The 24,683-nt window shown below is 36.7% G+C and overlaps 1 protein-coding gene across 6 annotated transcripts; it reads left to right on the top strand.

Annotated features, from left to right (window-relative positions):
- The first annotated feature begins 477 nt into the window (after nucleotides 1-477).
- On the top strand, nucleotides 478-24,115 carry CHES-1-like (Checkpoint suppressor 1-like). 6 transcript variants are annotated; one of them, XM_070218299.1, is made up of 6 exons: nucleotides 478-655; nucleotides 17,262-18,767; nucleotides 19,084-19,566; nucleotides 19,631-20,542; nucleotides 20,604-20,825; nucleotides 21,003-24,115. In XM_070218299.1, exons 2-6 carry the CDS (start codon nucleotides 17,263-17,265, stop codon nucleotides 21,652-21,654), a joined length of 3,774 nt encoding a protein of 1,257 aa, XP_070074400.1. In that variant the 5' UTR covers nucleotides 478-655; nucleotide 17,262; the 3' UTR covers nucleotides 21,655-24,115. The 6 variants fall into 6 exon arrangements, with proteins under 6 accessions (XP_070074400.1, XP_070074402.1, XP_070074397.1 ...); XM_070218301.1 differs by having other exon boundaries at nucleotides 478-659; nucleotides 20,607-20,825; XM_070218296.1 differs by having other exon boundaries at nucleotides 478-659.
- The last annotated feature ends 568 nt before the right edge of the window (nucleotides 24,116-24,683 follow it).

The following is a 24,683-nucleotide window of genomic DNA, read 5'->3' as shown; positions in this document are numbered from 1 at the left end:
AACAACGCGAGGTAACTGTAAGCGCTTGTTCTTCTTCTTCTGCTACTTCTTCGTTTTGGCAACAACAAAAACCATGTGTTTGCCACGCGCTTACTACGCTCTTTGGCTCTCTTCCGCTCTCACAGAGAGCGCGAGGCAGGCGCTCTCTCTTCGATGCCATGTGTTTTTGTCTTTCTTCTTTTTTGCCGAATGTCAAAAACAAATCAAAATCAACACAACAAATCGCAGCCATTTCAATCAATTAGTTGATCGAGCTAATATTAAGTTGCCAACTCGAATATCGCAAATGCCAGAGTTGTACTTTTCAAAACGATTCCCAATTGAAAAGTGATCGAACTAACTGTGTGTGTGTGTGTTTTTGTTTTATTTGTTTTTTTTGCGCTTTTCGTTGTTGTTCTGCCTCAGCTGACGGCGCTGCCGACGTCGACGCCCACCGCGCTGCTCGTCTGGTTGGCGTGTTCTCGTATTCGCCGCATTCATTTTTTTGCCTTTCAGCGCAGCGGACGTAAATATACTTATTAACAAAAAGAAAATAAGAAGAAACCCTTAAACAATAAACTGCAATAAGTAAACATCAGCAAAAAAAGAAAAAGACTCACAAACAAAGCAAAGAAAACAAACAAAACGTCGTCGTTGATGAAGCAAAAATAATTGAGTAGGTATGCTAAACCTTTTTTTTTACAAGTGTATGTGTTTAATTAATTTATGTGATAATTAATACAACAACCGAAAAAAAAACGCTTTTGCAAGTGCCGCCCGCAAAAACCAAAAAGAAACAGAGAGAAAAAACATTGAGAGAGAGTCGAAAAAAATATAAAGAAAAGAGAGAGCGCAGCAACAAAAACAGTGAGTGCCAAATAAATAACAGGAAAATAACAGGGAAAGCAGCAACAACAACAGCAAAAGCAGCACATTTAAAAAAAAGGCAAAACAAAACGAAAACAACAAAAAGCTGAAAAAAGCTCAAACAACGTGGTGAAACAACAACAAATATTGAAGAAATATTTTTAGTGCTGTCTATCGCATGTGTGTGTGTGTGTTTGCGTGTCACCAAATGTGCGTGTGTGTCCCCCGCTATGTTGTTGTAGTTGTTGTTGCTTCTGCTTCTGTTATTTCCACTTCTTTTCACGCCCCCCGCTTGGAAAACCGAGAAAAACGGGAAGCTAGCGAAATTATCAATGATCCCTGGAAAAAAAAGGATAGGGGCGTTCCGAAAACCGAGAAACAGAAAAGGGGGCGGGGCGCCCGCATGAAATTTACAATAATAATCAAAACTACAATCGTTAGTTAAACACGCAAGATTTTAAAATATCATATGTACACGGAAAGAAAACTAAGAAAAGTTTATATTATTTTTAGAACTTCTGAAAACTTTCCGTTTTGTATTCCATTTATTATATTTTCACATCAATAAACCTATATATTTAAATTTGAAAATTTGGAATCTTTAAGATCCCCTCGATCAATCATTTGAAAATTAAATCGTCGCCACCTGTTGGCCTTTTATATAAGCACACTCTTACACAAACACATAAAACACCCAGCGCATATCAATCAAAATCTGGGTTATTTTCCCCTCTTCGACTTCGATTCTAATGCAAATCCCATGCCGAATGTTTGACACCTTTTTACCTAAGCCTATTCTACCCCGAAAAGTGAATGGTTGCGCTTTACAATTTACACCTACAGGCAGTACTAAATATGATGAATTGTAGTCTTAAAATATATTGTGATGAACCTACATTTTAATTTGTACCCACTTATATAATTTGCAATAGTATACCTATTTTCCTCTGTCAAAAGTCAAGTTCTTAATGGACAATCATATCAGAGTTTTGATCTGTCTTCTTCACAAATAGCTTTGATAAGGGGATATTTCTAAACATTGTACTTCTTTAACTTTTAAAGTGATCTTTACACTTCTGGATAAAGCTTTTGTAAAAAATCCTTTATTTATAATTTCGAAATGATTCTATAAACTTCAGGTTATATAAACTATAAAATTTCTAAAGGTCATAAACGCATATCATAGATATATTTTCAAAATAAAATTATTTCCTTATTTTTTGATAAATAAATTCTACTTTTTTGGGGTTTCAATAGAATTTTCACTGTAGTCTACTTTGGTTTGTTGTCGCTTTTTCTTGGTTTCGCGTTGGCCTGTTACCCTTACAAGCACACTTTAATTCACGTGTGTGTGTGTGGGTTAGGGTGGGGAAGGTGAGGGGGAGGGGGGTGTGCGTCGCCGCTGCGTCAGCAAGAAAATGTTCTGGCAGAGAAACGAGGCGCAGAATATCGACAACGCTTTTGTCGTTCATCACACCCAGTAAAGTATCGCCCATTGGGGTATATTAGACAGATAATTTGGGGTTCCACAGATCAAAGGGCAAAACGATTCACTATCATTGATAGTCATATGATGTATACTTATAATATACTAATATTCTCAATCAATAAATATAGTACAAAATCTATATGAAGACATATTTTGAATTTTAACTATACCTATTTTATGCAACATATTGAAATACAAAAGAGTACCAAAATTCATAGCGATTAATAGTCGTTTACCTAAAGATACAATTTAAAAATGTGTATAGGGTATCTTGTATTTGATTTACAATACTCGTTACTGGTTTTATTTTGGCGTCGTTGTTGCTATTGCTCTTGCATATTTTGTGTGTGAGTTTGCGATCGTGTGATTTGTATTTGTGATTTGCTGCCGCTCTTCGCTCTCTCTTTCCTCCCCATCTCTCTGCCTCGCTCCCTCTCCTGCTCTCCTTCTCGTGCTCCCTTTCTCTATCTGACCGAGACGCTAATTTGTTGTTGTTGTTGTTGTTGGTGGTGCTATATAGCATATAGCGTCGTGTCTTGATAAAGCGACCTCGCCATTGCCTGGCTTTTTGTTATTTTTTGTTATTCCCCCCCTTTTCCCTTCTCACACCCCCTGAAAGTTAACCGTCTTGTATAGTTTGTAAAATTCTGTTGTATCATCAATGGAAAATACCGAAAAAATTGGGAAATTCATATGCAGATTTTGAAGATCACGTGGGGCTAGGCATTAGCTTTTTGAGTTTCGGGGGTTTAGGGTTCTGAAGCAGAAGCATTGTGCAATTAGCAGGTCGATTATGCAACGAGAGCATTCAAGAAAATCCAATGAATACTTGAAACTTTAAAAGCTCTCTCGTTGTGTTGTGTGTATTGTTTATTGTTTTTCCTTTTCTTTTTTTTTTTTAGTTTTTTTTTGTTAGTTTTTTACTTTTTTGTTGCGTGTGTGCGTGTGGCGGCAATTTCCGACTTAAAAACCAATTGGAAATTGAAATTCCTTGACGCTGGGCGGGATTAAAAACTAATTGAATATCGGCCGTAACATTTCCGACGTTTCGGGGGCGGCAAAGTGGGTGGTTTTTTTTGTTTTTGGGCGGTGTTGATGGTGGGCGGGGGTGGCTTGGGTGGTTGTCGTCGTCGGCACGCAAGACGAACAACGTAGAAAAACCTTAAAACTCGTGCGGCCAAAGTAGATTCCCTCTATATATTTCACCTCGTGGGTTTTCTTATTTAACTAAATTTCACTAGAAAATATTAAAGAAAAAGAACCAAAGATCACAAAAGATTGAAAAATAAAATATACACACTACACAAAAAACAAAAAAAATAATAACGAAACTTTTGCTAATACAGGATATTAAATTATGGTTTTAATAGATTAATGTCAATACAATAAGAAAAACATTTTTAAAACTTTAAAAATATTTGTAAAAATATTTACTTAGTTTGTTAGCACTACAATCGGGTGCCACTTTCTAGGTCTAACCATGACTTATAAACTCATTTAAAATATATTATAAAAATATAATGCGAAGGATTAGAATATATCATTCTAGCAGCTCTAAAGTGAGAAATACTTGGCGTCTAAAGGGTAAAGCTCAAGGTAACGAAATGATTATTTAATAGGGATTGAAAATTATCGATATTTTCGATATTTCCATAATATTGGTTCGATAATAACGATGTTTTCAAGGGAAAACATGTAATAAATATGGAGAAATATCAAGTTCTGTTATTTAAGTATTTGTCCCATTATTTGTTTTAGTTTAATGACAACTACTATTCACCTGGCAGCTGCTGTAGAGGCGTGTGTGCGTTTTTTTTTGTTTTTTTTTTTTTTTTGAGAACCTCAGCATAGAAGGCAAAAGGCAGGCCAGGCGAACTGAGGCTGAGGCGTTGCTTTTTCTGTTTGTTGATTACATAAAAAATGAAAATAATTATGTATGTACAATTGGTGTATGTGTGTGTGTGTGTGTGAGTGCTGGTGCTCAACTAAAACGCACACATGTGCAACGAGAGCTGTGCCAACACACTCACAACCAAGTTGTTAGCGCGATAAGATATAGCGACTATTAAAACAACAACTTAACGGCGGCTATAGTGCGCAAAATGCAAACAAAAAAAAAACAAAAAAAAACTTAAAAGTAGCAACAGGAGACGACAACTTTGTTGTTCGTCGTTGGTTGTTATACAACAGCAAAGGAGGAGAAAATAGAGCAACGCATCTGCATCGAAATTAGAATTGGAATTCGAATTGCAATTACAATTGGATTTAGAAATAGCAGCAGCGGATATATCTATGTAGACATAGCAGGTCGTTTATGGGAATACATCAGATGATATATTTAAAAGAAATATAATCGATTGGAAAGTTAAGAGCTTAGTTTCCTCAATAATACATGAAACTACACTTTCAAGATCCAATAATTATAAATTTAATAGTATTTAATATTTCGGGAGAAAACGAATGTGTTGTTTTATTTTTCTACAGAACTCCACTTTATAGACGATAAAACCAAATATTACTAATCCCAAAATGTGTTTTATTTTAGCATTGTTTTGGCATGAATAATTTCCGATTGTACGAACTAAAAAGCCGAGAGTCATAATTAAATTTTGGAATATATTTTTTCATTTTCATTTTTTGAATTCAAGGGAGCATAATTATTTGCCATTAGTAATTGTTTAGAATACACCTGTTTCTGCTTCCCACTCTTCCATTCACAATCAAACGGAATGTTTTCCCAGCTGTTAGCACATGTTCACATGTTCGTTTTTTTTTTATTTTTCATTCAATGCTGAACAAATGCAGTATGCAAATTATTCCTAAAAAAAACAGATAACAAAAAAACCATATAACTTTAATCGTTGGCCAACAGTACGAATACGTAACGCCGCCCAGTCGTCAACTTGCTCTTATTTTCATCAATTATCAATTCCATCTATTTAACCAAATGTTTAACGTGCCTTAGTTATCCATATTATTTTTTGTATCTTTCATTTGTATCTTCCTGCGTCTCTCGGCATATACAAATGTGCTAATTAGTGGGAAACGTTTAACGTACGAGAGTCTGTGTCAATTGGTTTTGGTTGCCTGAAGCCGATTGAAGGGCAACTGTGCCTGATGCCCACTGTACACGAGTGTGCCAAACAAACAAAACGAGGCGAACGAGCACAGTGTTTGTCGAAAGTTTTCAGACCACTGCTAACCATCTGCCAGCACGCACTGTTACAGTAGTCACTCGATTGAAATACGGTTCTGAGATCATGAAATGCGATATTGAAAATTCGTTTTAGTGATGAAGATATTGAAAAAAGAAATTGAAACATTTTTAAAATAAATGTGGAATTTAAGAGGGTCACTCGTTAGAAAAGAGATCCTCAGAGATTCTGTAAAGAGATTTTTAAAATCAGTTTTATGATTTATGATTGAGATATTGAAGAAAATAAAGGACATAAATCATAAATCGAAAGAATCAATTTTATTATTGATATATATCGTTTCTAACGGCAAAACATCGATTTAATCGATAAAAAAAGGAAATTTCAATATAAAAATGTATATTTTTTTTTAGTGAAATTATTTTAATACGCATCTTTTAAAAGTAAAGTTATTTGTACTTGTCATAAAAATAAATATTATGTAAAGGTAACGACATAACCCTTTAATGAGGGTGTGCACTGTAGATGCTGATGCTTGAAAAGTCTTTTTCGATCAATTTCCAGCTGTTGGTTATGATGTATTCTCATTTATATGGATGGTGACACTTTGGTGGGGTGTGTGAAATGTAAAATGCAATTGTGGATTTCAGAGAGTAGCGATTAGCTTTGTTTATGGACCACCCACCACCCCGCGCACTCGGCGCCCTTATTTGGCCACATCACGTATACGCCACCGATGCAGATCGTTCTCACTCTTATCAGCACTTTTATGTATGTTTTTTTTCTGTATTTTGTTCGTTTTTGCTTTATTTCAGAGCGTTTTTGCCTGCTGTCCACAAAAGGGTAAACAACTTCTGTGCTCTGTCAACACTCGACACACACACTCATTATTCATTATTATTTTTCCCCCTGCACATATTGTTTTTCTCTTTTTTTTGTATTTTTATTTTTTTGCGAGGGAAATGTGCGCTTTGGCTATATTTAGTTGTATTAATTGCGGTTGACCCAATTTGTTGTTCTTGCACAGAACGCGACGCCTTGTGTAATTGCTTAGAGCAAAAAAAAAATAGAAATAGAAATAGCAAAAATAAACTCAACCAAGATAGTGAAATGCAGATGTGCACGAGGAGGTGGAAAAGCCAAAAAGAACACATGATGGGTTTATTTTGGTTGAACGACGACGAAATCAATTGAAATTGAAATTTGTTCATTTTCAGGCGACCAAATGAAATCGAGTAAAACCGAGAGGAGCAGCGGTATAAAACCAAAATTGTCAGTTGGAAAGGTAGAATTGACTGTCGTTTGTAGCCTCAGATGATCGAGGTGTATTTGGGTTTTTTTCCCTTTTCTTTCTGCTTTTCGTGGGGACTGTATGTAAGTTGGCCTGGCAACAGCGAAAATGAAAATGACTTAAATGCCAAAGCGACAAAAACAGCAAACAAAATACTGCATAAATACATAAATATATATGGTGGCATTAAGTATACATAAAATAACATTCTACCTAAATAATAGCACTCCAAAAATAAATTAATTTTTATTTAAAGTTTTTAGATTCGACTTATTATTTTAATAATAATAGTATTTTAAAACCATATTTTTAGATTATTATTTTAATAATAAAAAACTATTAAAAAAAAGATTTTTAGATTATTATTTTTGGATTTAAATATTTAATCTTTGAAAATGCAAATATAATAAAAGAAATTTTAAAATGTTTCCTCTTGTTATCTATTTAAAAAACCTTAAACCTTTATTTTAAAAATAATATCTTCTTGTAAACCAGGTAAATATCAATTAGATATACATATTAATTAGAGTAGCTACTTTTTTAACCGCAATTGTTTACAGATACGTACATAGATTTATATACATTGGCACGTATGTATATAATATGTATGCACATATAAATACATACCTTACATGCATACATTTTTATATTTAGTTCTTTCTTTTGTTGTCGCTCCTACTGCAGTTTTCACCGTCTTCGTTTTTTCCATTCCTTTGGTTTCTTTCCATTTTTTTTGTTTTATTTTTCTTGTATTTTTTTTTGGTGTGCCCAAAAAGCCGGCAAACTTCATTTTTATTTGCGCTCTTTTTTTCTTGTCTTTGGAGCTCTTTGGGGCCTTCGCCGCTCTCTCTCTCGCTCTGTGATTTTCTCTTTTTCCGTTTTCTTGGCGTTTTCATTTTCAATTTCGTTGTTGTGCGTGCGCCGTGGAATGGGGAAAAAGTTGTATAAATTTATTTTTATATTCAACAAATACAGGATGATACATAAGCGCTGCTATTGCTAAAATTAAATATGGTTAGGCAGCAACACCAAAAAGCAACTAATATAAAAACTAAAAACAACTCAAACAAAATGAGTGCACTGCGAGAAAAAATCGCAAAAAATTTTGGAAACTTTAATTATAAGTAAAATGGTAAAAAAAATTCAAGAACATTTTTGATTTTAAATAAAAAACAAATTTATATTTGCTTTTTAAAGTCGCATATAATAAAAAAAAGTCATAACAATTAATATGGTTAACTTTTTTCAGTGTTTTGCTGCATTCTATTTGTTGGTCTTGGAATTTTTGCGTTCGCTTAATTTTTTTTTTTAGTGAGTGTGCGTTTGTGTTTTGGCTTCTTGTATTTCCTGCTCTATCGCTCTCCTCTTTGGCTCTCTTTCCCCCCCTCCCCCTTCTCCGCCACCACCTCTCCTTCCCCCCTTTTTTTTGTCGCACGTGTCGCTTTAGATTTTGTTTTTTTTTGGCAAGCGGAAAAAATGTTGGCGTTATTTTAATTAATTTAATTATGCGTTTAATCAACAATCAGAGCTAGTTTTTGTTACTAGGAAAATAAACACATGTTTTAAGTTTTTGTGAGGCTCTTAATTATGACGTGTATTTTTAGTTATTGACATTTAGGTAAACGATTTTCGGCTTGTGATACATTTTTAATTAATTTAATTAGGCGCTTGATTTTTTGCGTAAGCAAAGAAGTCTATTTAACTTTTTGCAAGGCTATAACTCATTGTAACTTTATATTTTCCTAAAAATTCTGGTTATTTTCTAAATAGTTTAATGTTTAAAGCACTAAATTGATATATTGTTGATATGAAATCGCTATAAAGCTCTAAACCGTTAAATTTCGTTTTGGTAAACTTAAAAATTAATTTTTTTTGCAGAACCAATGACGTGTTTTGTTTGGCATAAATTGTGGTTGTCATTTTGTTTATTTATAAATATTTAGAGGATTGTAACAAAAATACAGACTTTTGTGAGTCACTTGGCTCACTTAAGAGCGAGCCAAAGAGAAGATTGAAAGAGAGGGCAAAGATTGAATGAAGAGCGGATAAAGAGTTTGAAGCCTAGCCCAAACAGCTGTTTGTTGTGCCTTCCTTTTGTTTTTGTTTTTGCCTTTGCCCTTTGTTGTTGCCCCGAGATCCTTGCCAAAAGTTGTTTATGTTAAGGCAAGCCAAAAAAGGAGAGCGAATGAAAGGGGGTTTGGCAAAGAGAGAGTGGGCGAGAAAGCCCAAGGGGCTGCGGACAGAAAGAGACAGGTAGCTGTGGACGACTGGCCTCCATGAGCCACAAATTTAAGCATTTGTTTTTGTTGTCAAACTATAGTTTTATTTCGCATTTTTTCCTTCGCATTTGTATTGCTTTCTGCTCACTTCAATAAATGGCAATGTCATGCGCGAACGCACAACACACATATAAATATATAGAGAGGTGTACAGTAGGCTCTCGAAATTGATATGCCATCGAGAGTCGATCTTCTATGAAGATCGTTTTTGGTTTGTTTTTTCAAAATAGAATATTGTAATTTCTAACAACACTCTTAAAAGTAAAGTTCGTAAAGAGTAAAATAATTTTATACAACATTACTCAAAATAGTTTCTTTACAATTATGTTGAAAGTTTTTTAATTTCTTTTATAATTAACGTACAATTTTAACATTTCTTTATTTTTTTTATTTTTTTTATTTTTTTTTTACTGTACCTACTCACAAGCTTGTTTACGACGCTTTGACTTTGCTTTGGCTTTTATTTATTTTTATTTATTTTTTCGCTTTGCCGGCTCTCTCTCCGTGGGCTCTCTGCTGGCTCCCGCATACAATGAGAGCTTTGTGTGATTTTCGCCAGAGAGAGGGTGTGTGTGTGTGTGTCTGGTGGGGTGTGGTGTGGTGGTGTGTGTGCTGGGGAGTGTGTGTTGGTGGGGGTCGGTTTTTCAATTGCTGTTGCCGCCGCTTCGCTTCATTCGTTTGCCTGCTCGCGTGCTTTACGGTTCGAGATTAACGAGAAAATCTTGTAAAAACCTTTCTGAAAACAAAAAATTCAAAATCACTCCCCAGTTTCTTAAACTAAATTAAAAAAAAAAAACTTTGAGTTACATGAGAGCAAAAAAGCCTTAAACAATTGCCTAAGCTTGTAATATTTTTTTTGCGTGCCAATAAAACGACAACAAAACTGCGAGAACGCCTTGTATGGAGGTATGTGAATCTGAATCAACACAAAATAAAGATAAATACAAAATAAAAGAAAACAAAATAATTAAAAGCGGGCCATAAAAAAAAAACAGAAAAAACAAAGTGTGTGTTTGTTTGTTGGTGTTTGTGTGTGAGTAAAACAAAAATAATAATAAGAAATACAAATGGCAAACAAAGAGCGAGAGAGAGCGAGTAAGGGAGAGAGAGAAGGCGAATCGCAGATTACAATTTGAATTTTAAATTGGTTTTTTCCAATCAAATGTACAACTTGGCCTTTTGTCATCTTTTTTGCCCCCCATTTTAGCTTTTCGGTCTATTTTGCGTAATGCCCAATTTTCTATACATTCTCCGATTTCATAATCATGCATTTAACTTTAGCCACTAAATGTATAAAAATAACAACAACTAAAAAAAATGCCAAGAAAGAAAACCACGTTGAAATTTTCGTTTATTTCTCTTCTCCTTTCTCTTAGGCGCTCTCTTTGCGCTGCTCTTTTCTGGCTTTGAAGCAGTTCTAACTGCTTTTCTACAGTGAAAGCTCATGCAATGAACAAAAGTTGCTATTTAATAATTATGGAAGATGTATTAAATTTGCGAAAATAGTACTGTACCTCCCTAGAAATGATAATAAAATTAATATTCATGAGAAATTAGTTGGATCTCGATATTTTCAAAAGAGAAGACTGGAAAAAAATCGGTGACACACTAAAAAATTAATTCTCCCATCCTCTCTCACACTCTTTCTCTCTCTTTTACGCTTTCTCGCACACACACGTGCAATGACATTTGTTATTTGTTTTTGTTTTTTCGAAAACGACGCGAAAAAGCTAACAATAAAACTAACAATAAATAGACAACAACAAAGGCGATCGGCAGCAATTATAAACGCCAAAAGCGTTTTTCTAGCGGCCTTGTTGCGTTTTTCAGTGTATACAAAAACAAAAACCAAAACGATTCAAATACAACTGAAGCGAATATATATAGAAAACTTAACCAAACTTTGTATAGATAGATTTGTTGGCTTTTTATTTATACTTATGCCAAGCACTTGATTTTATTGTTCTCACTTTTTTCCACAAAATATTTGTGTTTGCCTAGTTGGTAAATAGTAGTTTTTGGGCTAAAAATACTTATTTTTAACCTTTGTTTATATTTTTAGATTGACGTCGATTGTTTTCTTATTTTCTTCTAGATTATTTAAAATGCTTTTAAATGGGTAATAAATATCATAGTTGGTTAACGAATATATTCTGTAAATAATTTTTGTTTCTGTTTTTATTTTTAGTGTTTTTCCTAGAATTTCCTTCTTGATTTCTTAGTTTTCATAACTCATACGCCCTGTTGTCGGTGTTTTAATATTCTTTTCGATGATTTGTCCCAGGCGTATACGTAATGTGCAAGGCAAAGAGCGAGAGAGAGGAGAACTGACACACAGACACTAACACACACAAACATTCAGCAGCACACAGACACGCATACCAGCGTAGAAACACAGACATGGCGGCCACAACGTCAGGCATTACGTATACGCCGCGTGGTTGTCGCCATCGCATTTCTTTTCTTCTTTTATTTTCCTTCCATTTCTTATTATTTCCATCGTCTATCGAGAAAATTCTGAACTATATATGTACATATATTGATATATAGACGATAAAAGTAAACTACTTTGATATTCAGGACTTGTTTATAAATTGCAATGGGATACAAATTGTGAAAAATTCAAAACCATTTTAAGAGATTTGTAAATTAAAATAAAAAAGGTCAAATATAAAAAAATAGAAAAATAACTACTCATCACACAAAAAATTAGGGCAAAATACACAGTTTTTCGAATAAATAGTTATCAAATTTCCTCCAATCGTTGTTAAAAGTTCTCAAACTCAAAAAATCAAATTCGCCATTGTCTATAATAAACATTTTCACAAATGTTACATTTCAAGAAGCATTTTTAATTAACCTTTGTTCTCTGTTATTTGTATGAATTTCAGACATTTTTGTTTATATTTCATCAAGTGCGAGAGAAAGGGAGAGCGCGATTCGAGAAACACAATGAAAGAGAGAGCAATAAGTTCTCTCAAAAAATGCTGCTGCTGCTTTTCCTTTTTCGCTATTTTACTCGCTTTTATTACATACATATATATATATTCGTATTTTTTTTTTTTAGCTTTTTGCCTTCTATGTTTTTGTTGATGGCCGGAAGTATGCAAAAGCTTTTTCTCTTTCTCTCTCTTTGTTACGTGAAATTTTGTATTGAAAGCTGTTGCAATATTTTGCCTATTGTTTATTGTATATTTTATTTTAAACAGTAGTACAAAAGGAGAGGGAAAGACAAACAAACAAAGCGCTGTAATTAAAGGCAATTACAATCATATTTTATTCAGAAACAACAACATTGCGAAAAAGAGAGAGGGAGAAATGCCGGCTTCTTGTCTCCTTTCTCTTTAGCATTTATTTATTTGTATTTTAATATTCCATATACCTACTTTTTTTTCATCTCTTGGTCTACTTTATTTTTTGTTCGTATTACTTTTATTAAAAGAGGAAACAACTCATTTAACATTTTTTCCATAGATTTTTCCCCATTTTCCCCACTGGCATTTTTCAATTGGGCGACAATTTTCACAACAACAGCAAGAAAAACAAAACATGCTGGCTGCTGTCAATTATTTGTTTGTTTGTGTGTAGTATTATTATTATTGAACCAGTCAGTCGTCAGTCGCACGCTGATTACTCCACGAGGTTTTCATTTTTTTTCTACCGTTTCGAGGGTATCAATGGGAATTTCTGGTGAAAAAAACCTGGGTAAACAACGATATGTGGGTCAGGAAATTTAAGCGGAAAAAGGGTTGATGTTCTCAGGAAATTATATACTTTAATAGTATCTTAGTGAACTGTGAAGAAATTTAATATTTATTTAGTTTATCGTAAGTTTATTTTTTGCAGAAAATGGTAGTGCTTTGAATTTGTATTATATTTATTATTGCTCTATTTTCGATTTTTTAATAATTCCCCAATTTAAAGGGTAACATAAAGTTTTGACTACCATTTATTTCAATATTTATAATACATTTTATTTTATATTTTTTTAATTTTGTTTACTAGAATTAGCATCATTTATTTCAGCTTCTTCATATTTCCACAATTTAAAGGGTATCATTTAGTTTGGACTACCAAATACCATGACTTAGTTTAACTCCACTTGCTAGTCGGTGGTTTTATTCGCTGCTAAAGTGGCTCCCTTACGATTATTTTTTTGACACGCTCATAAGCATCCGTGTGCCGCATTTGTGCACACTTTAGTATATATCATATATCTGGATGATTCATCCTCCTCCATCACCATCATATCATCATAATCATGTTCTCCTCAGTAGTTTCATGGCGTTTCATTAGCAGCGTGGCTGCTTTTCTACTTTTTCTATTCTTTTTTTTTGTTTGGCTTTTGTTTTTTAGCAAGCAGTTTGCTCAGGTACAGTTACCGCTGTTTTTTGTGTGTGTGTTTTTTTTTGCCTGTTAATTGGCTTGCCGAAGAAAAGACCCAAATGCAAGACTTGCACTCTCCTCTCCTGCACTCTCTTTCTCCCTTTTTCGGTGGGTGGGTGGGTTGTAATGGATGTTTAGGGGGTCTCGGTTGACATTTAAAGGAGCTCGGTGCCGGAGAAAAGTCCGCAGGTCATAGCCAAAAAGCTAAAAAGCTAACCAGAGAGCAATTTTGACGGTGACGTTGACGTTTCTAGAACACAAAACTAATCTCAAAACGTTTACAGTGCACGCTCTAAGGAATGACAGCTTTTTGAATGTAAAAAAGAAAAATGTGCAGGAGGAAAAAAAAATTGTTTTCATTAAAATTAATTTTGTGTACTACAAAGATTTGAACTTTCAAAGTTTTATTGTAAAAATGAAGAATTAAACATATTTCCTAAGAGAATCACTTTAATTTATTAAATTTAATTAAATTTACATTTGAAATCTTTAAATTGATCGTTTTGTAATGGTCAAGTTCTACTGTAACGACAAACCGAAATAGCGGCTCAAAAACAAATGCGTGGCTTTACCTCTCTGACAGTCTCTTTCTGTCTCTCTTTTGGAAAACAACAAAAACAGAGATAAACAAAGTCAAGAGAAATGTTTCAAAAAAGAGAGAGCCTTTCACCGGACTGATAGAGAGAAAGAGAGAGCGCATATGTATCGGCATTTTTCGATGGAGAGTTTTTACAGTGTTGCATTGTCCAAAAATTGCTGTTGCTTCTTCCATTCTTATTGTTGTTGTTGTTGCTGTCGCCATGCGGCCATATTTGCTAATTAATTATGTCAAAGGAAACGCACCACCCCAAACCACCTCCCCCAACCCCAGTTATCTTCCTCTTATCTCAAACACGTTGTTTTTGCTCTCTCTCTCTCTTTATTTTTTGTTTTCTGCCGCTCTCTTGCGACGCTGCAAAATAAAATATTCGTACGCGTCTTGTTATGATTTTGTTGTTGTTGGAAAAATACAAAAAATATATATATATATACATATATAGAAAAAGGCACAATAAAAAGTTGCCAAGACAACGAGTAGACTTTCGAAAAAAAAGAAAACAAAATTGCGTCGTTGTTGCTACTATAAACGAATTCCAGACTTTACACAAAAATTAAAAATAATAGATGATGATAAGAAATGTATTGAATTGAACCCAATTCTTAAAATTGATGCTTAAAAAATTAACAAATATTTTAAAAAATATGTAATGTCTGCATTTTAGTCAGAAAACATTTAAAATATTAGCAAATTCACAAAGTTGCTTTTTTTTCTGTGTACAATGATAAATAAATACCAGGCTGTACTATTTGTTTGGACGGCCAGTGTAATGACGTCGACGTCAACAGCGCTGCCCGTGTTGGAGGTCAGCGGAGCTTTTATTTTTCTGTTTTTGTTTTTGTGGCTCGTGCGTTTCGTTCTCGTCGCGTTTGTTGTGTTTTTGGCATTTACGGTTACGGTTTTGTTGTGGCGCGTACTTTTCACCCTCTTCTCGTTCTCCCCCTCTTTGTCTCTTTGGCCCTCCTTTTTTGCCCCCCTTTTTGCCCCCCTTTTTGCCCCCCTTTTTGCCTTACTTTTTGCACATGCAAAACAATGGGTAATAATAAGGTAGGTTAGCGCAAGAAGAAGAAAAAGGAAATACAGTACAGCTTCTATTGAAGGGATTTTAAATGAATTAAATTGCTACATTTATATTGAAAGTTTATTTTCTCAAGTAAAAAACACTTGAATTTAAACAATTTATTAATAAATAAATATTAAAAATACAAATATTTATTGAAGTGTTCTATGCTTAAATCGGAATTAAAATATTAAAATATTATCTTTGGTTCTTAGGTGATTAAATCTAGATATTGTCAAATATTACAAAAATAGCAAACGCATTAAAATGCAATCTAAGATCTCCCCTACTGGAGCTCCACTGTATAAACTAGTAAAAGTAAATTTGCTTCTTGGACATTTCTATTGTTGACTTTTCGTTAGTTTCCGTAGTTATTCCTGATGTGACTGCCTCAAATGAAAATCAATAAATAATAATACACTTTGTTGGCTGCACCACACCCCACCCCCTTTACCGCTCGCCCCCTCTCTGTTTAACCAGCGTTTAGCGTTCGGTTGGCCAGAGCCCAACAACAAATACATGTTGTCCCTTGGGCGAAATGAATATTAAAGTTAATTGCCTTCGATGTAATGGCATTTGATGAGTAAATGAGTAGACGACTGAATGGATGAATAAGTGATGATTACATTACCGATTACATTGGTTATCGATCGATGATCGATCTTTGAAACCGATAATCAGAGTTTTTTGAAATATCTAAATAACTGAAAGAAATAATATTTATCAGAAAGACGATCATTGATCTTTAAACTTTCTGTTTACTTAATTAAAGGTCGCTCCTGAGTTTGTATTAAACTATTTATCGATCACTGATCTTTGGACTCTCATTCAATTAAAGTAGAATCATTGAGAACGCCATACTATACCATACTATAATCATTAGTTGGAAGGAAATAACTTGAGTGTGAAACTTTAAGGGAAGGTACATATACAGCACCCGCATACAGAAAACACTGATAAGATAATCCGCACAGAAATGTCGGAAAGAGAGGGGGCTACGAAGAACAGAGGGAGACGGGTTGAGTATTTGAGAAAGAGAGCAGGTGAAGTGGTGCCAACCACGCTGTTGCCGTCATAAAAATGCCACAAAAAGCAAACACGCGTAAATTAGATGGAACAACAGAAAAAAAAAGAAAGAAAATATGTCTTCGATTGCGTAAAATGAGGAAAAGCCTTATAGATAGGGGGTGCCTATCCCCTATCACCTATCCCCTGGAAATGCCCCGTAAAGTATGCAATAAAAATGGCGAAGGACATTGAACAGCAATAAAAAATGAAATAATTATGCGCTTTTAACTCACGAACAACCAATTTGATGACCAAACAAACAAAACAAAGTGCAGTGCAAATTGATCATTTCATCAGTCAATCATTAGATCATCATTTCATCATTGGGCTTGGCTAAAAATACAAACTTGGCTTGAAATTGCCGGCAGATCACCAAAAGTTATTTCCAAGGAATTTCATACCTAATGATGAGGCAATATTTAATGATCGCATTCTTTAATGAATGATATCCCAATATCACAACCGATGTATTACCATATGACATATATACGTATCTGATTGTGATGTAAGATCAGATAACTATGGTTTTTGGATTGCCTATTAAGCTTTAAACTTAAACCAAGGGGAATTACACATTCTGACTCAGTGCAAAGCCTTTTGGCTTCAAGTTTTGGCCCAATGATGTAATAGTTAATCACTTTGTTTGATCAGTCATAAAAATAAATATTTAGTAATAAATATATTAAGAGTTAATGAGTTGGAAATCAGTTCTTAGCTAAGCAAGACGTTGGAACGTTATTGGTTTCTTAATAATAATGATTCTTAATATTTTAAAGAGATTTTTATGTTTACAACATCAAAACTAACATATAAAAATACAAATACACATACAAATACAAATAAACCGGGAAATAGCAAAAATCAACCAAAACGGATTGAAATAAAAATCTAAAAAAAGCATCATATAATATAAAAAAATATTCTTTTTTTTAATTTATAATTTTTTTTAATATATTCTTTTTATATAATATATTATTTATGTTAATTAAAATCTAAAAAAATCCATTATCATTTGTTTACCTTACTTTTTAATTAAAAGTTCCCCCAACATGTCTCTAACTTCTTCATTTCCCTTTCTTACCATTGCAGCATGTCCACAGATAATCCCACACAGTTGCTGACCACCCGCGATTTGAGCCAACTGCGTGGCCATCTGCAATCCGGCGCAGCGGTGGCCTCCACTTCACCCACATCCTCCTCTTCTGTGGTGGCAGCGGCGGCGTCAGTGGCTGCCGCCCATGGATACCGTACCATTGCAGCTCCACCAGCAGTCACCTCCTCCTCCGCCTCCTCCGCCTGCAGCACCACATCAGTAGCATCAGCAGCAGCACCACCACATATATCAACAAGCAATAGCAACATGCCGGCCAGTGCCTCGAAATATGTATTTCTGCAACACAATCACAATGGTGGCTTCACCGCCTACGATGGTTCCACTGCTGCGGCGACAACGACGACGACGGGAAGTCCCGGCGGTGGCAACATAGTGCTCCTGGCAGCGGAGCCACTGGAAATGGGCACCGCGGAGACGCTGGTCAATGTGCGAACCACCGACGGCGATGATGGCGAGCTGCGTTCGCTGTCCTGGCTCAACGATACCAATCTGATCAAGGGCATTGTGACCACCACAACGGCGGCCGGGCAGGCGGGAAAACGTGGTGCAGTGGCCATTAAGACGACGACGGCGGGAGGAGGATCAGTAGCAGCTGGAGGATCAGGAGTTGCTTGCATAGTGAGCGATTTCATAGAAGAGCTGCCCACAAATCTGAGTGAGAGCAGCGAACAGCAGCAGGAGGTTGGAGTATCGGCGTCATCGAGTGGATCAGCGGCTGTCTACAGCACCACAACGGTGCACAAGGGAGCCAGTGGCACCACCACAGTGGTGGAGTACAAAGCCAGCAAGGCAGCCTCCAATCAGCAGCAGCAGCAGCAGCAGCAGACGGGCTATTTGCCCACGCCAACGAGAAGTCATGGCTATTTGCCGGTGGTGGTGAGCAGTGCCGCCGTTGCCGTGGCCAATCCAACTATACTCTCCTCCTCGCCCGCCAAACAGCAGCAGCAACAGCAACAGATTTATGTGACCAGCAATGGGAATACAGGAGGAGGAGGATCAGGAACCATCTACAAAGCAGCCACGCCGGCTTTAAGTTCGCCAACCACCAGCAACACAACCACCCACCATCCGCACAAAAAGTATCTGCGCGAGAAGATGCACGTCCAGATGGATCACAGCAGTCATGTGGCCTCCACCGTAACGGTGGTCAGCTCGCCGGCCTCCTCGAACAATTCCTCGATAAGCAGCTCCAGCCATGCGGGATCGGGAACGGGATCCACAGGATCGGGATCCTCGACAGCGGCCGTAAATGGTGGCAATAGTCCAGTGCCCAAGGCCAGTAGCTTTAGCACAGTCTTCGAGGCGGTTAACTATGCCACATCAGCGGTTAACAATAGCAATAGCAATGGGAATATTACGCCCAGCAGCCAGGCGATGCTCCATGGAGTCCAGGAGACACCGCAGGCTGTGGTCACCACAACAACCTTGCTGCCGCCGGGCTATAGCTTTGTCAACCACGTGGCCAGCACGCCGCATGTCATGTGAGTTGGAACTAGAATTCTATATAAAATAAGGAAAATATTAATAGAAACCACATTGGTTTTAGTATATTTAGTATATTTATATTTAGTATTTTTTAATCTATTACTAGTAAAAAAAAAGAACCCAAAAAAAGGAGAAGTTGAAACGGTAGCCAAAATGGCTGGACTTAGAAATCTAAAAAAAATATAGAAAATAAGGAAAATTAGGAAATACAAATGTAACTTATTTAAAAGTAACTAAAATTCTCTGGGCTTACTTTTATTAATGTTTTTAAAATTATAAGATATGATAAACTAATCGAATGCCTCTTTTTAGATCCGCCCCAGCACATGTCAACTCACCGGAGACGCCGACTGGAGCTGCTCTGTTGCCGGGAACTTACTACACCACAGGAAGCACTAGTAACACATCTACAACCTCCATTCAGCCACGCACTCTGCAGCTATCCGTTTCCCCGCCGCCACCAACGAGTCATGTGCACAATGGATCAATAGGAGGAAATCCTGCTGGATCTGGAGCAGTTAACCTGCGCAGTCCCAACAGCTATACCAGCTATGACAACGAGGATTCGCTCAAGGAATTCGATCTGGTGGTCAGCTCAAGGATGCACACAAGCACGCCGCAATATTCGGTGGCCAAGAATGGAGGAGCCAATGGTTATAATAACAGTTCGAACGTGATTGGAGGTGGAGGCAATGGAGGAGCAGGTTCCAATACGCCGCAAAAGCAGAAGCATCCCAATAACGTGCCATACGATCCGCTAGTGCATACCAATAACAAGCCGCCATATAGCTTTAGGTATATATATTAATACTATATATATTTATTTTATATTTACTATATATTTAATTGCTCTTTACAGCTCCCTGATTTTCATGGCCATCGAGGGTTCGAATGAAAAGGCCTTGCCTGTGAAGGAGATCTACGCGTGGATTGTTCAGCATTTTCCGTACTTCAAGACGGCACCGAATGGCTGGAAGAACAGCGTGCGTCACAATCTGTCGCTGAACAAGAGCTTCGTGAAAGTGGAGAAGGCGCCGAATATGGGCAAGGGTTCGTTGTGGCGCGTGGAGCCGCAACAGCGCCAGAATCTCATCCAGGCGCTGAATCGATCGCCCTTCTTTCCCAACTCGGCGGTGGACAAGATCAGTCCCTCGCTCAAGAGTCCCGGCGGTGGATCGGCCTACGATAGCGTCGATGGTGTGGCATCAGCAGTACCGCCTTCCTCGGTTGTCAGCTCCCAACCAGTTGGAGGTGGAGCAACGGGAGCAGGAGTTCTTCCCGCCGGGGTCGCTGCCGTGGCTCTGTCCTCCACGCCCACGAAAAGCAATGGTCTGGTGGCGCTGGCCAACGGCGCTAGTCAGGCCACGAGTGCAGCCAGGCCGCACAGTCCCAACGGCGGCGGCAGCGGCAGTCATGCCCGCTTCGATCCCAAGCTCTTTCCCAATCTGTCCAAGGCCTTTCGAAATATTCGCGAAGATTCGGCCAACGGACAGCCGCTGCTGCAAGATGTCCTCGATGATGAGCTGTCCTCTGGGGATTATCAGAATAATAATAGCAAGTATGGCAGCAACTATGTGGCCTTAAATGGAGGAGCTGCAACTGCAAATGGCAGCGGAGGAGGTGCCGCCACAAATGGAGCTTCCGATGGCATTAATTTCGAGCGTCTGGCCCGCGATTGCGGAGCGGACAGCATGGACGATGTGCATGCGGCGGCGGCGATGCTCTTCCTCAAACACGGACCAAAGGCCTTCAGTGAGCCCTTCCAGAATGGGTAAATAAATATAAATTATATATAAATATATTATATAGCTAATCCTGAATTGGTTTTCCAGCAGTGCACCGGTGATAACGAGTTCCCCCAGCGAGGATCATACATATTCAGCGGGCGGCAACAGCAATGCGGACAGTGGCTCCTCCACGCCGCTGACCAATGGCAATGTTTTGGCCAGCGTGGCGCAGGCCGTCGTCCAGGCCCAGAATAACCAGGGAGGAGGTCCTGGATCCGATAGCAATTGCGCCAGCTCGGATGCCGCCTATGACAGCAGTGAGGAGAAGTGAGTGCGGGGTTTTATGGAGCACAAATATGTCATTAAAAATCTTTAAAAAAATAACATATTCTGGGAAATTAAGGAATTAAAAATATTATTCTGTATATAAATAGATAGATAATTCCGATAAGCCTCATATATTTTTCATGAAAGCACTACTAACTATATCTTTTTTCTGACCAGTCACAACATCACGCCCGAGGAGATGGCCGATCGGCAGCGACATCGCGATGGCGTGGACGCCCTGCTATCGCTTTCCCGCTCCTCCATTGTGGAGTGCGGCTCGGTGGCCACCACTCATTATCACAGCAACGGCAGCAGTGGCAGCAGTCACGGTTCCCCGCACAAGCGAGCCTCGAGTCACAGCCTGGAGGAGGAGCACCTGCAGCAGCACAGGGAGCAGCAGCAGCAGCAGCACCAGCAGCAACATCTTCAGCAGCAGCAGCAACAGCAACACCTCCATCAGCAATTTGGCAGCAGTCAGGCGGTCTACACCAATGGCAGTGGCAGCAAGATGGCTCTATTGAGCAGTGCAGCTGCCAATGTGGCTCTGGCCCAACAGCAACAGCAACAGCAGATTCACCAGCAGGATCTATACACCAACTCGGCGGCCGGGCATAATGCCAGCATATATCTGAGTGGGCTGAACAATCACTGCCTTCCCTCGGTGGGCGGTGTGAGCTCGGCGGTGGCGGTGGGCGTGGCGGCGGCGGGCATGTTGCCGCAGCATTTGAGTGCTGCCATGGTGGCGGCGGCGGCGGCAAGCAAAAATAAGGTGAAACCCTTGAGGGGACTGCGCACCAAGATCAAGCGAAAGTCCGCCTGGATGCGGTGAATATGGCGGCAGGCTGGCGGCAAATGCACCTAAAACAGCCAACCGGAAAAAAGCACCAACCCCCCGCCCCCCTGCGACCTATTGTTGTCTCTTTCTAAAGCAAAAAAAAATATTGTTCAAATCACAGAGCATTTAGACTAAACAAATTTCGTAACCTTAAATTTTTTCCTTTATTTTGCTCTATTTTTTACAAGTTTTTTGTGTGTTTTTTATACCCCTTTCCGTGTTTGTTATACAAATTACTGACTATTTTTTTTATATTATTATTATTATTACTACATTTTTTAAATTTAGCCCTAAATGTATTTTTTTTTTGACCTTACCTTTTTGAACCGCAATTGATTGTTGGCCATTTAACTATTACATTATTAACTATTAATTATATATATGATTTACTAGCCATCCTAGCTGCAATTTCTTATAACTCTTAGCTGTTAAGTGCAATTATGATTTTTTTTAGCTTGTAATTTTAATTTGTGCAAATATTTTACAGACCAATTGAAAGCGAAAAGATGAAAAACGAGAAAAAGTTATAGAGTGGAAAAGTGTTCCCCGATCGTTGTTAGCTTTTAAGGCAGAAATCTAGTTTATTCGTTTTAAATTGCAAAATATGAGGGACACAAACTAAGTAAACTTTTCCAGCGTATCAGTGACAAGGTTTATATCAAAAAGGAATAGGAAAACTAAGCGATAAACGAAAACAACACCAACAAATTGAGCTAAGTAAGAAAAATCAAAGAAAACATGAAACAAAATAACGAAATAAAGCAACAAAAAAAAATTGTAAAAAGCGCAAGAAAAAGGAAAAAAGCTAGAAAACAAACAAAGTTAAGATCCTTTTTATTTTGGTTATATGTGCCGCAAGAAAATGTTTTTCCTACACTTATAAGATCCAAAAAACACACCCTACTTACAATGATCTAAAGAGAAAGCGATATAAAACATATACAAAAATATATAAAAATATATATTATATATATTATATATAGAAAGAGAGTTATTTAGAGAAACTTAAGATAAGCCAAGCAAGAAACCCACAAAGGAACACACATTTAGCGCCTTATATATTGAGTCCTTAGCTAAAAACAAAAGAGAGATCTGTTGAAGAATTGTTTGAACTGCTTTGTTATACGAATGCATGAGTAAATATATATATATATATATATTATATAACTAAGGCCCCCCTACTCTTTTCACCCCCCTCAAGCAAATGTTAAATCAAAGATATTTAGTTAATAAGTCAGGAAAAACGAAAATCCTTGTTGTAAGCTTCATTTAGATGGTTACGTAGTTGAAATGCTAAACATTTGTTAAAGGGAAATCAAATCAAATCCGTAAGCTAGCCGATTTTAGTTGAATGAACCTCCAATCCTACAATCCCCAGGTGTATATACAGAATACAGAGAATGGAATAAGCGAATTAGCTGTTGAAATTATGCTGCACATCTTTACATAGGCATATTTACATATTGTGGAAACCAAGAAATACTTATTAACATTTAAATAAGCAAAAGGAAGAACGAACTTGACAAAGAACGCCCTAAGTGTATACACTTCATGTACCTTTTTAGCAAAAAGCAAAAACGCAAAAGCAAAGATCGCATTAAAAATTATATAAATATAAATATAAAAATATATATATTTAAATTACCACTTACGAAACTAAACTAAATGTTGATGTCAAAGAGAAACCAATTTGCTAGTTGTTAAAAACAAAACAGAAAAAAAAGAAAATGTTAAAAATATTTTGTTTCCTCAAGAACTTATTATTACGATTATGGTTTTTTGTTTGTTAATTTTAGTTCAATTACATAAGAATATTGCCTTGAAGCATGTTAAATGGGGAAAGAAATGTGACTAAATACCAGAAGCGAGAACAACAAAATAATTGTATACTTAGCTTTAAACTTAAGGTCCTAAAAAAAAAGGAAATAGAAATCCCGAAACACCCCCTTTTTATAACCATAGCCCCACAAACCCTTTGCACACGACACACAGTGAAAGACAATCGCCGCCCGTGTTGTTGTTGTCGTTGTCTCGCTTAAGTTTAAACAAATTCTATGTAGCTATAGACACCTACGAGTAATGAGTAATATATATATGCATAAATTACAGACAGCAATAGCAAAGTACATACATATACGACAAATATTGTTATGCAACCTTAAGCTTTAGCCGAGAAAGGTGGATAACTATCTTCCCGATCCCGAATCCTATATCCTATATCCCGTATCCCCTATATCTTCTATATCTCCCCCAAAACAACAAACAACCGATGAGCTAACCAGTTTTGTTAACGTGTTTTTTCTTCTATTTTAATTATTATATCGCATCATTATTATTATTATTATTATTACCGTATATATACATGCTGGTATATATTACTTATATATTTAATTGATTATACAACTTTTTTTGCGTACCAAATACACACCAATCAAAATGTGAAATATTTTCTTTACGCGACATGTGTTTTATTTATATATTTTGGATTTTTAATGTTTAATTTTTAATTAAATTATATTTAAACAATATTCTGTATTTTTATTTGTATTTTTTTAATGTGTATATAGCTTGTAGTTGTACAGAAATTAATATAGAGTTTATATAGAGAGATCGGATTCTGTTGAACTAAATAGTAAATAGTAAGTGCCTGCCTTTTCACCCTCGATGATGATTAGAAATGTGAGTCCTGGGCCGAAACCAGCGTAGAGCTTTGATTAAATGACGCACTGTTGCCAATTTTCATAGATTCGTTTGTTATTAAATTATTAAATTGTTAGCTTGAAGCTAGAAAATAGAAGAACTCGAGATCCTTGAGCCCCGCCTTGCTTTAGCCTCAAAGAATAAGACCTACACTACACTCACCTACACACAAAATGTACAGACTACAGGGTATCCGAGAACATCTCGATAGAACCGAAGGCATTGAGATATACACAGAAAAAAAATTGACAAAAGATCAGATTGATATGTGCTGGTCAATTTTATATTTTTTTAAGATCATATCATTTTGATATGAATAAGGA

The sequence above is a fragment of the Drosophila takahashii genome, chromosome X (assembly GCF_030179915.1).
Source record: "Drosophila takahashii strain IR98-3 E-12201 chromosome X, DtakHiC1v2, whole genome shotgun sequence".
Taxonomy (NCBI): domain Eukaryota; kingdom Metazoa; phylum Arthropoda; class Insecta; order Diptera; family Drosophilidae; genus Drosophila; species Drosophila takahashii.
Note: the sequence above shows the minus strand (reverse complement) of the source record. Positions and strands in the feature narration are given on the sequence as shown.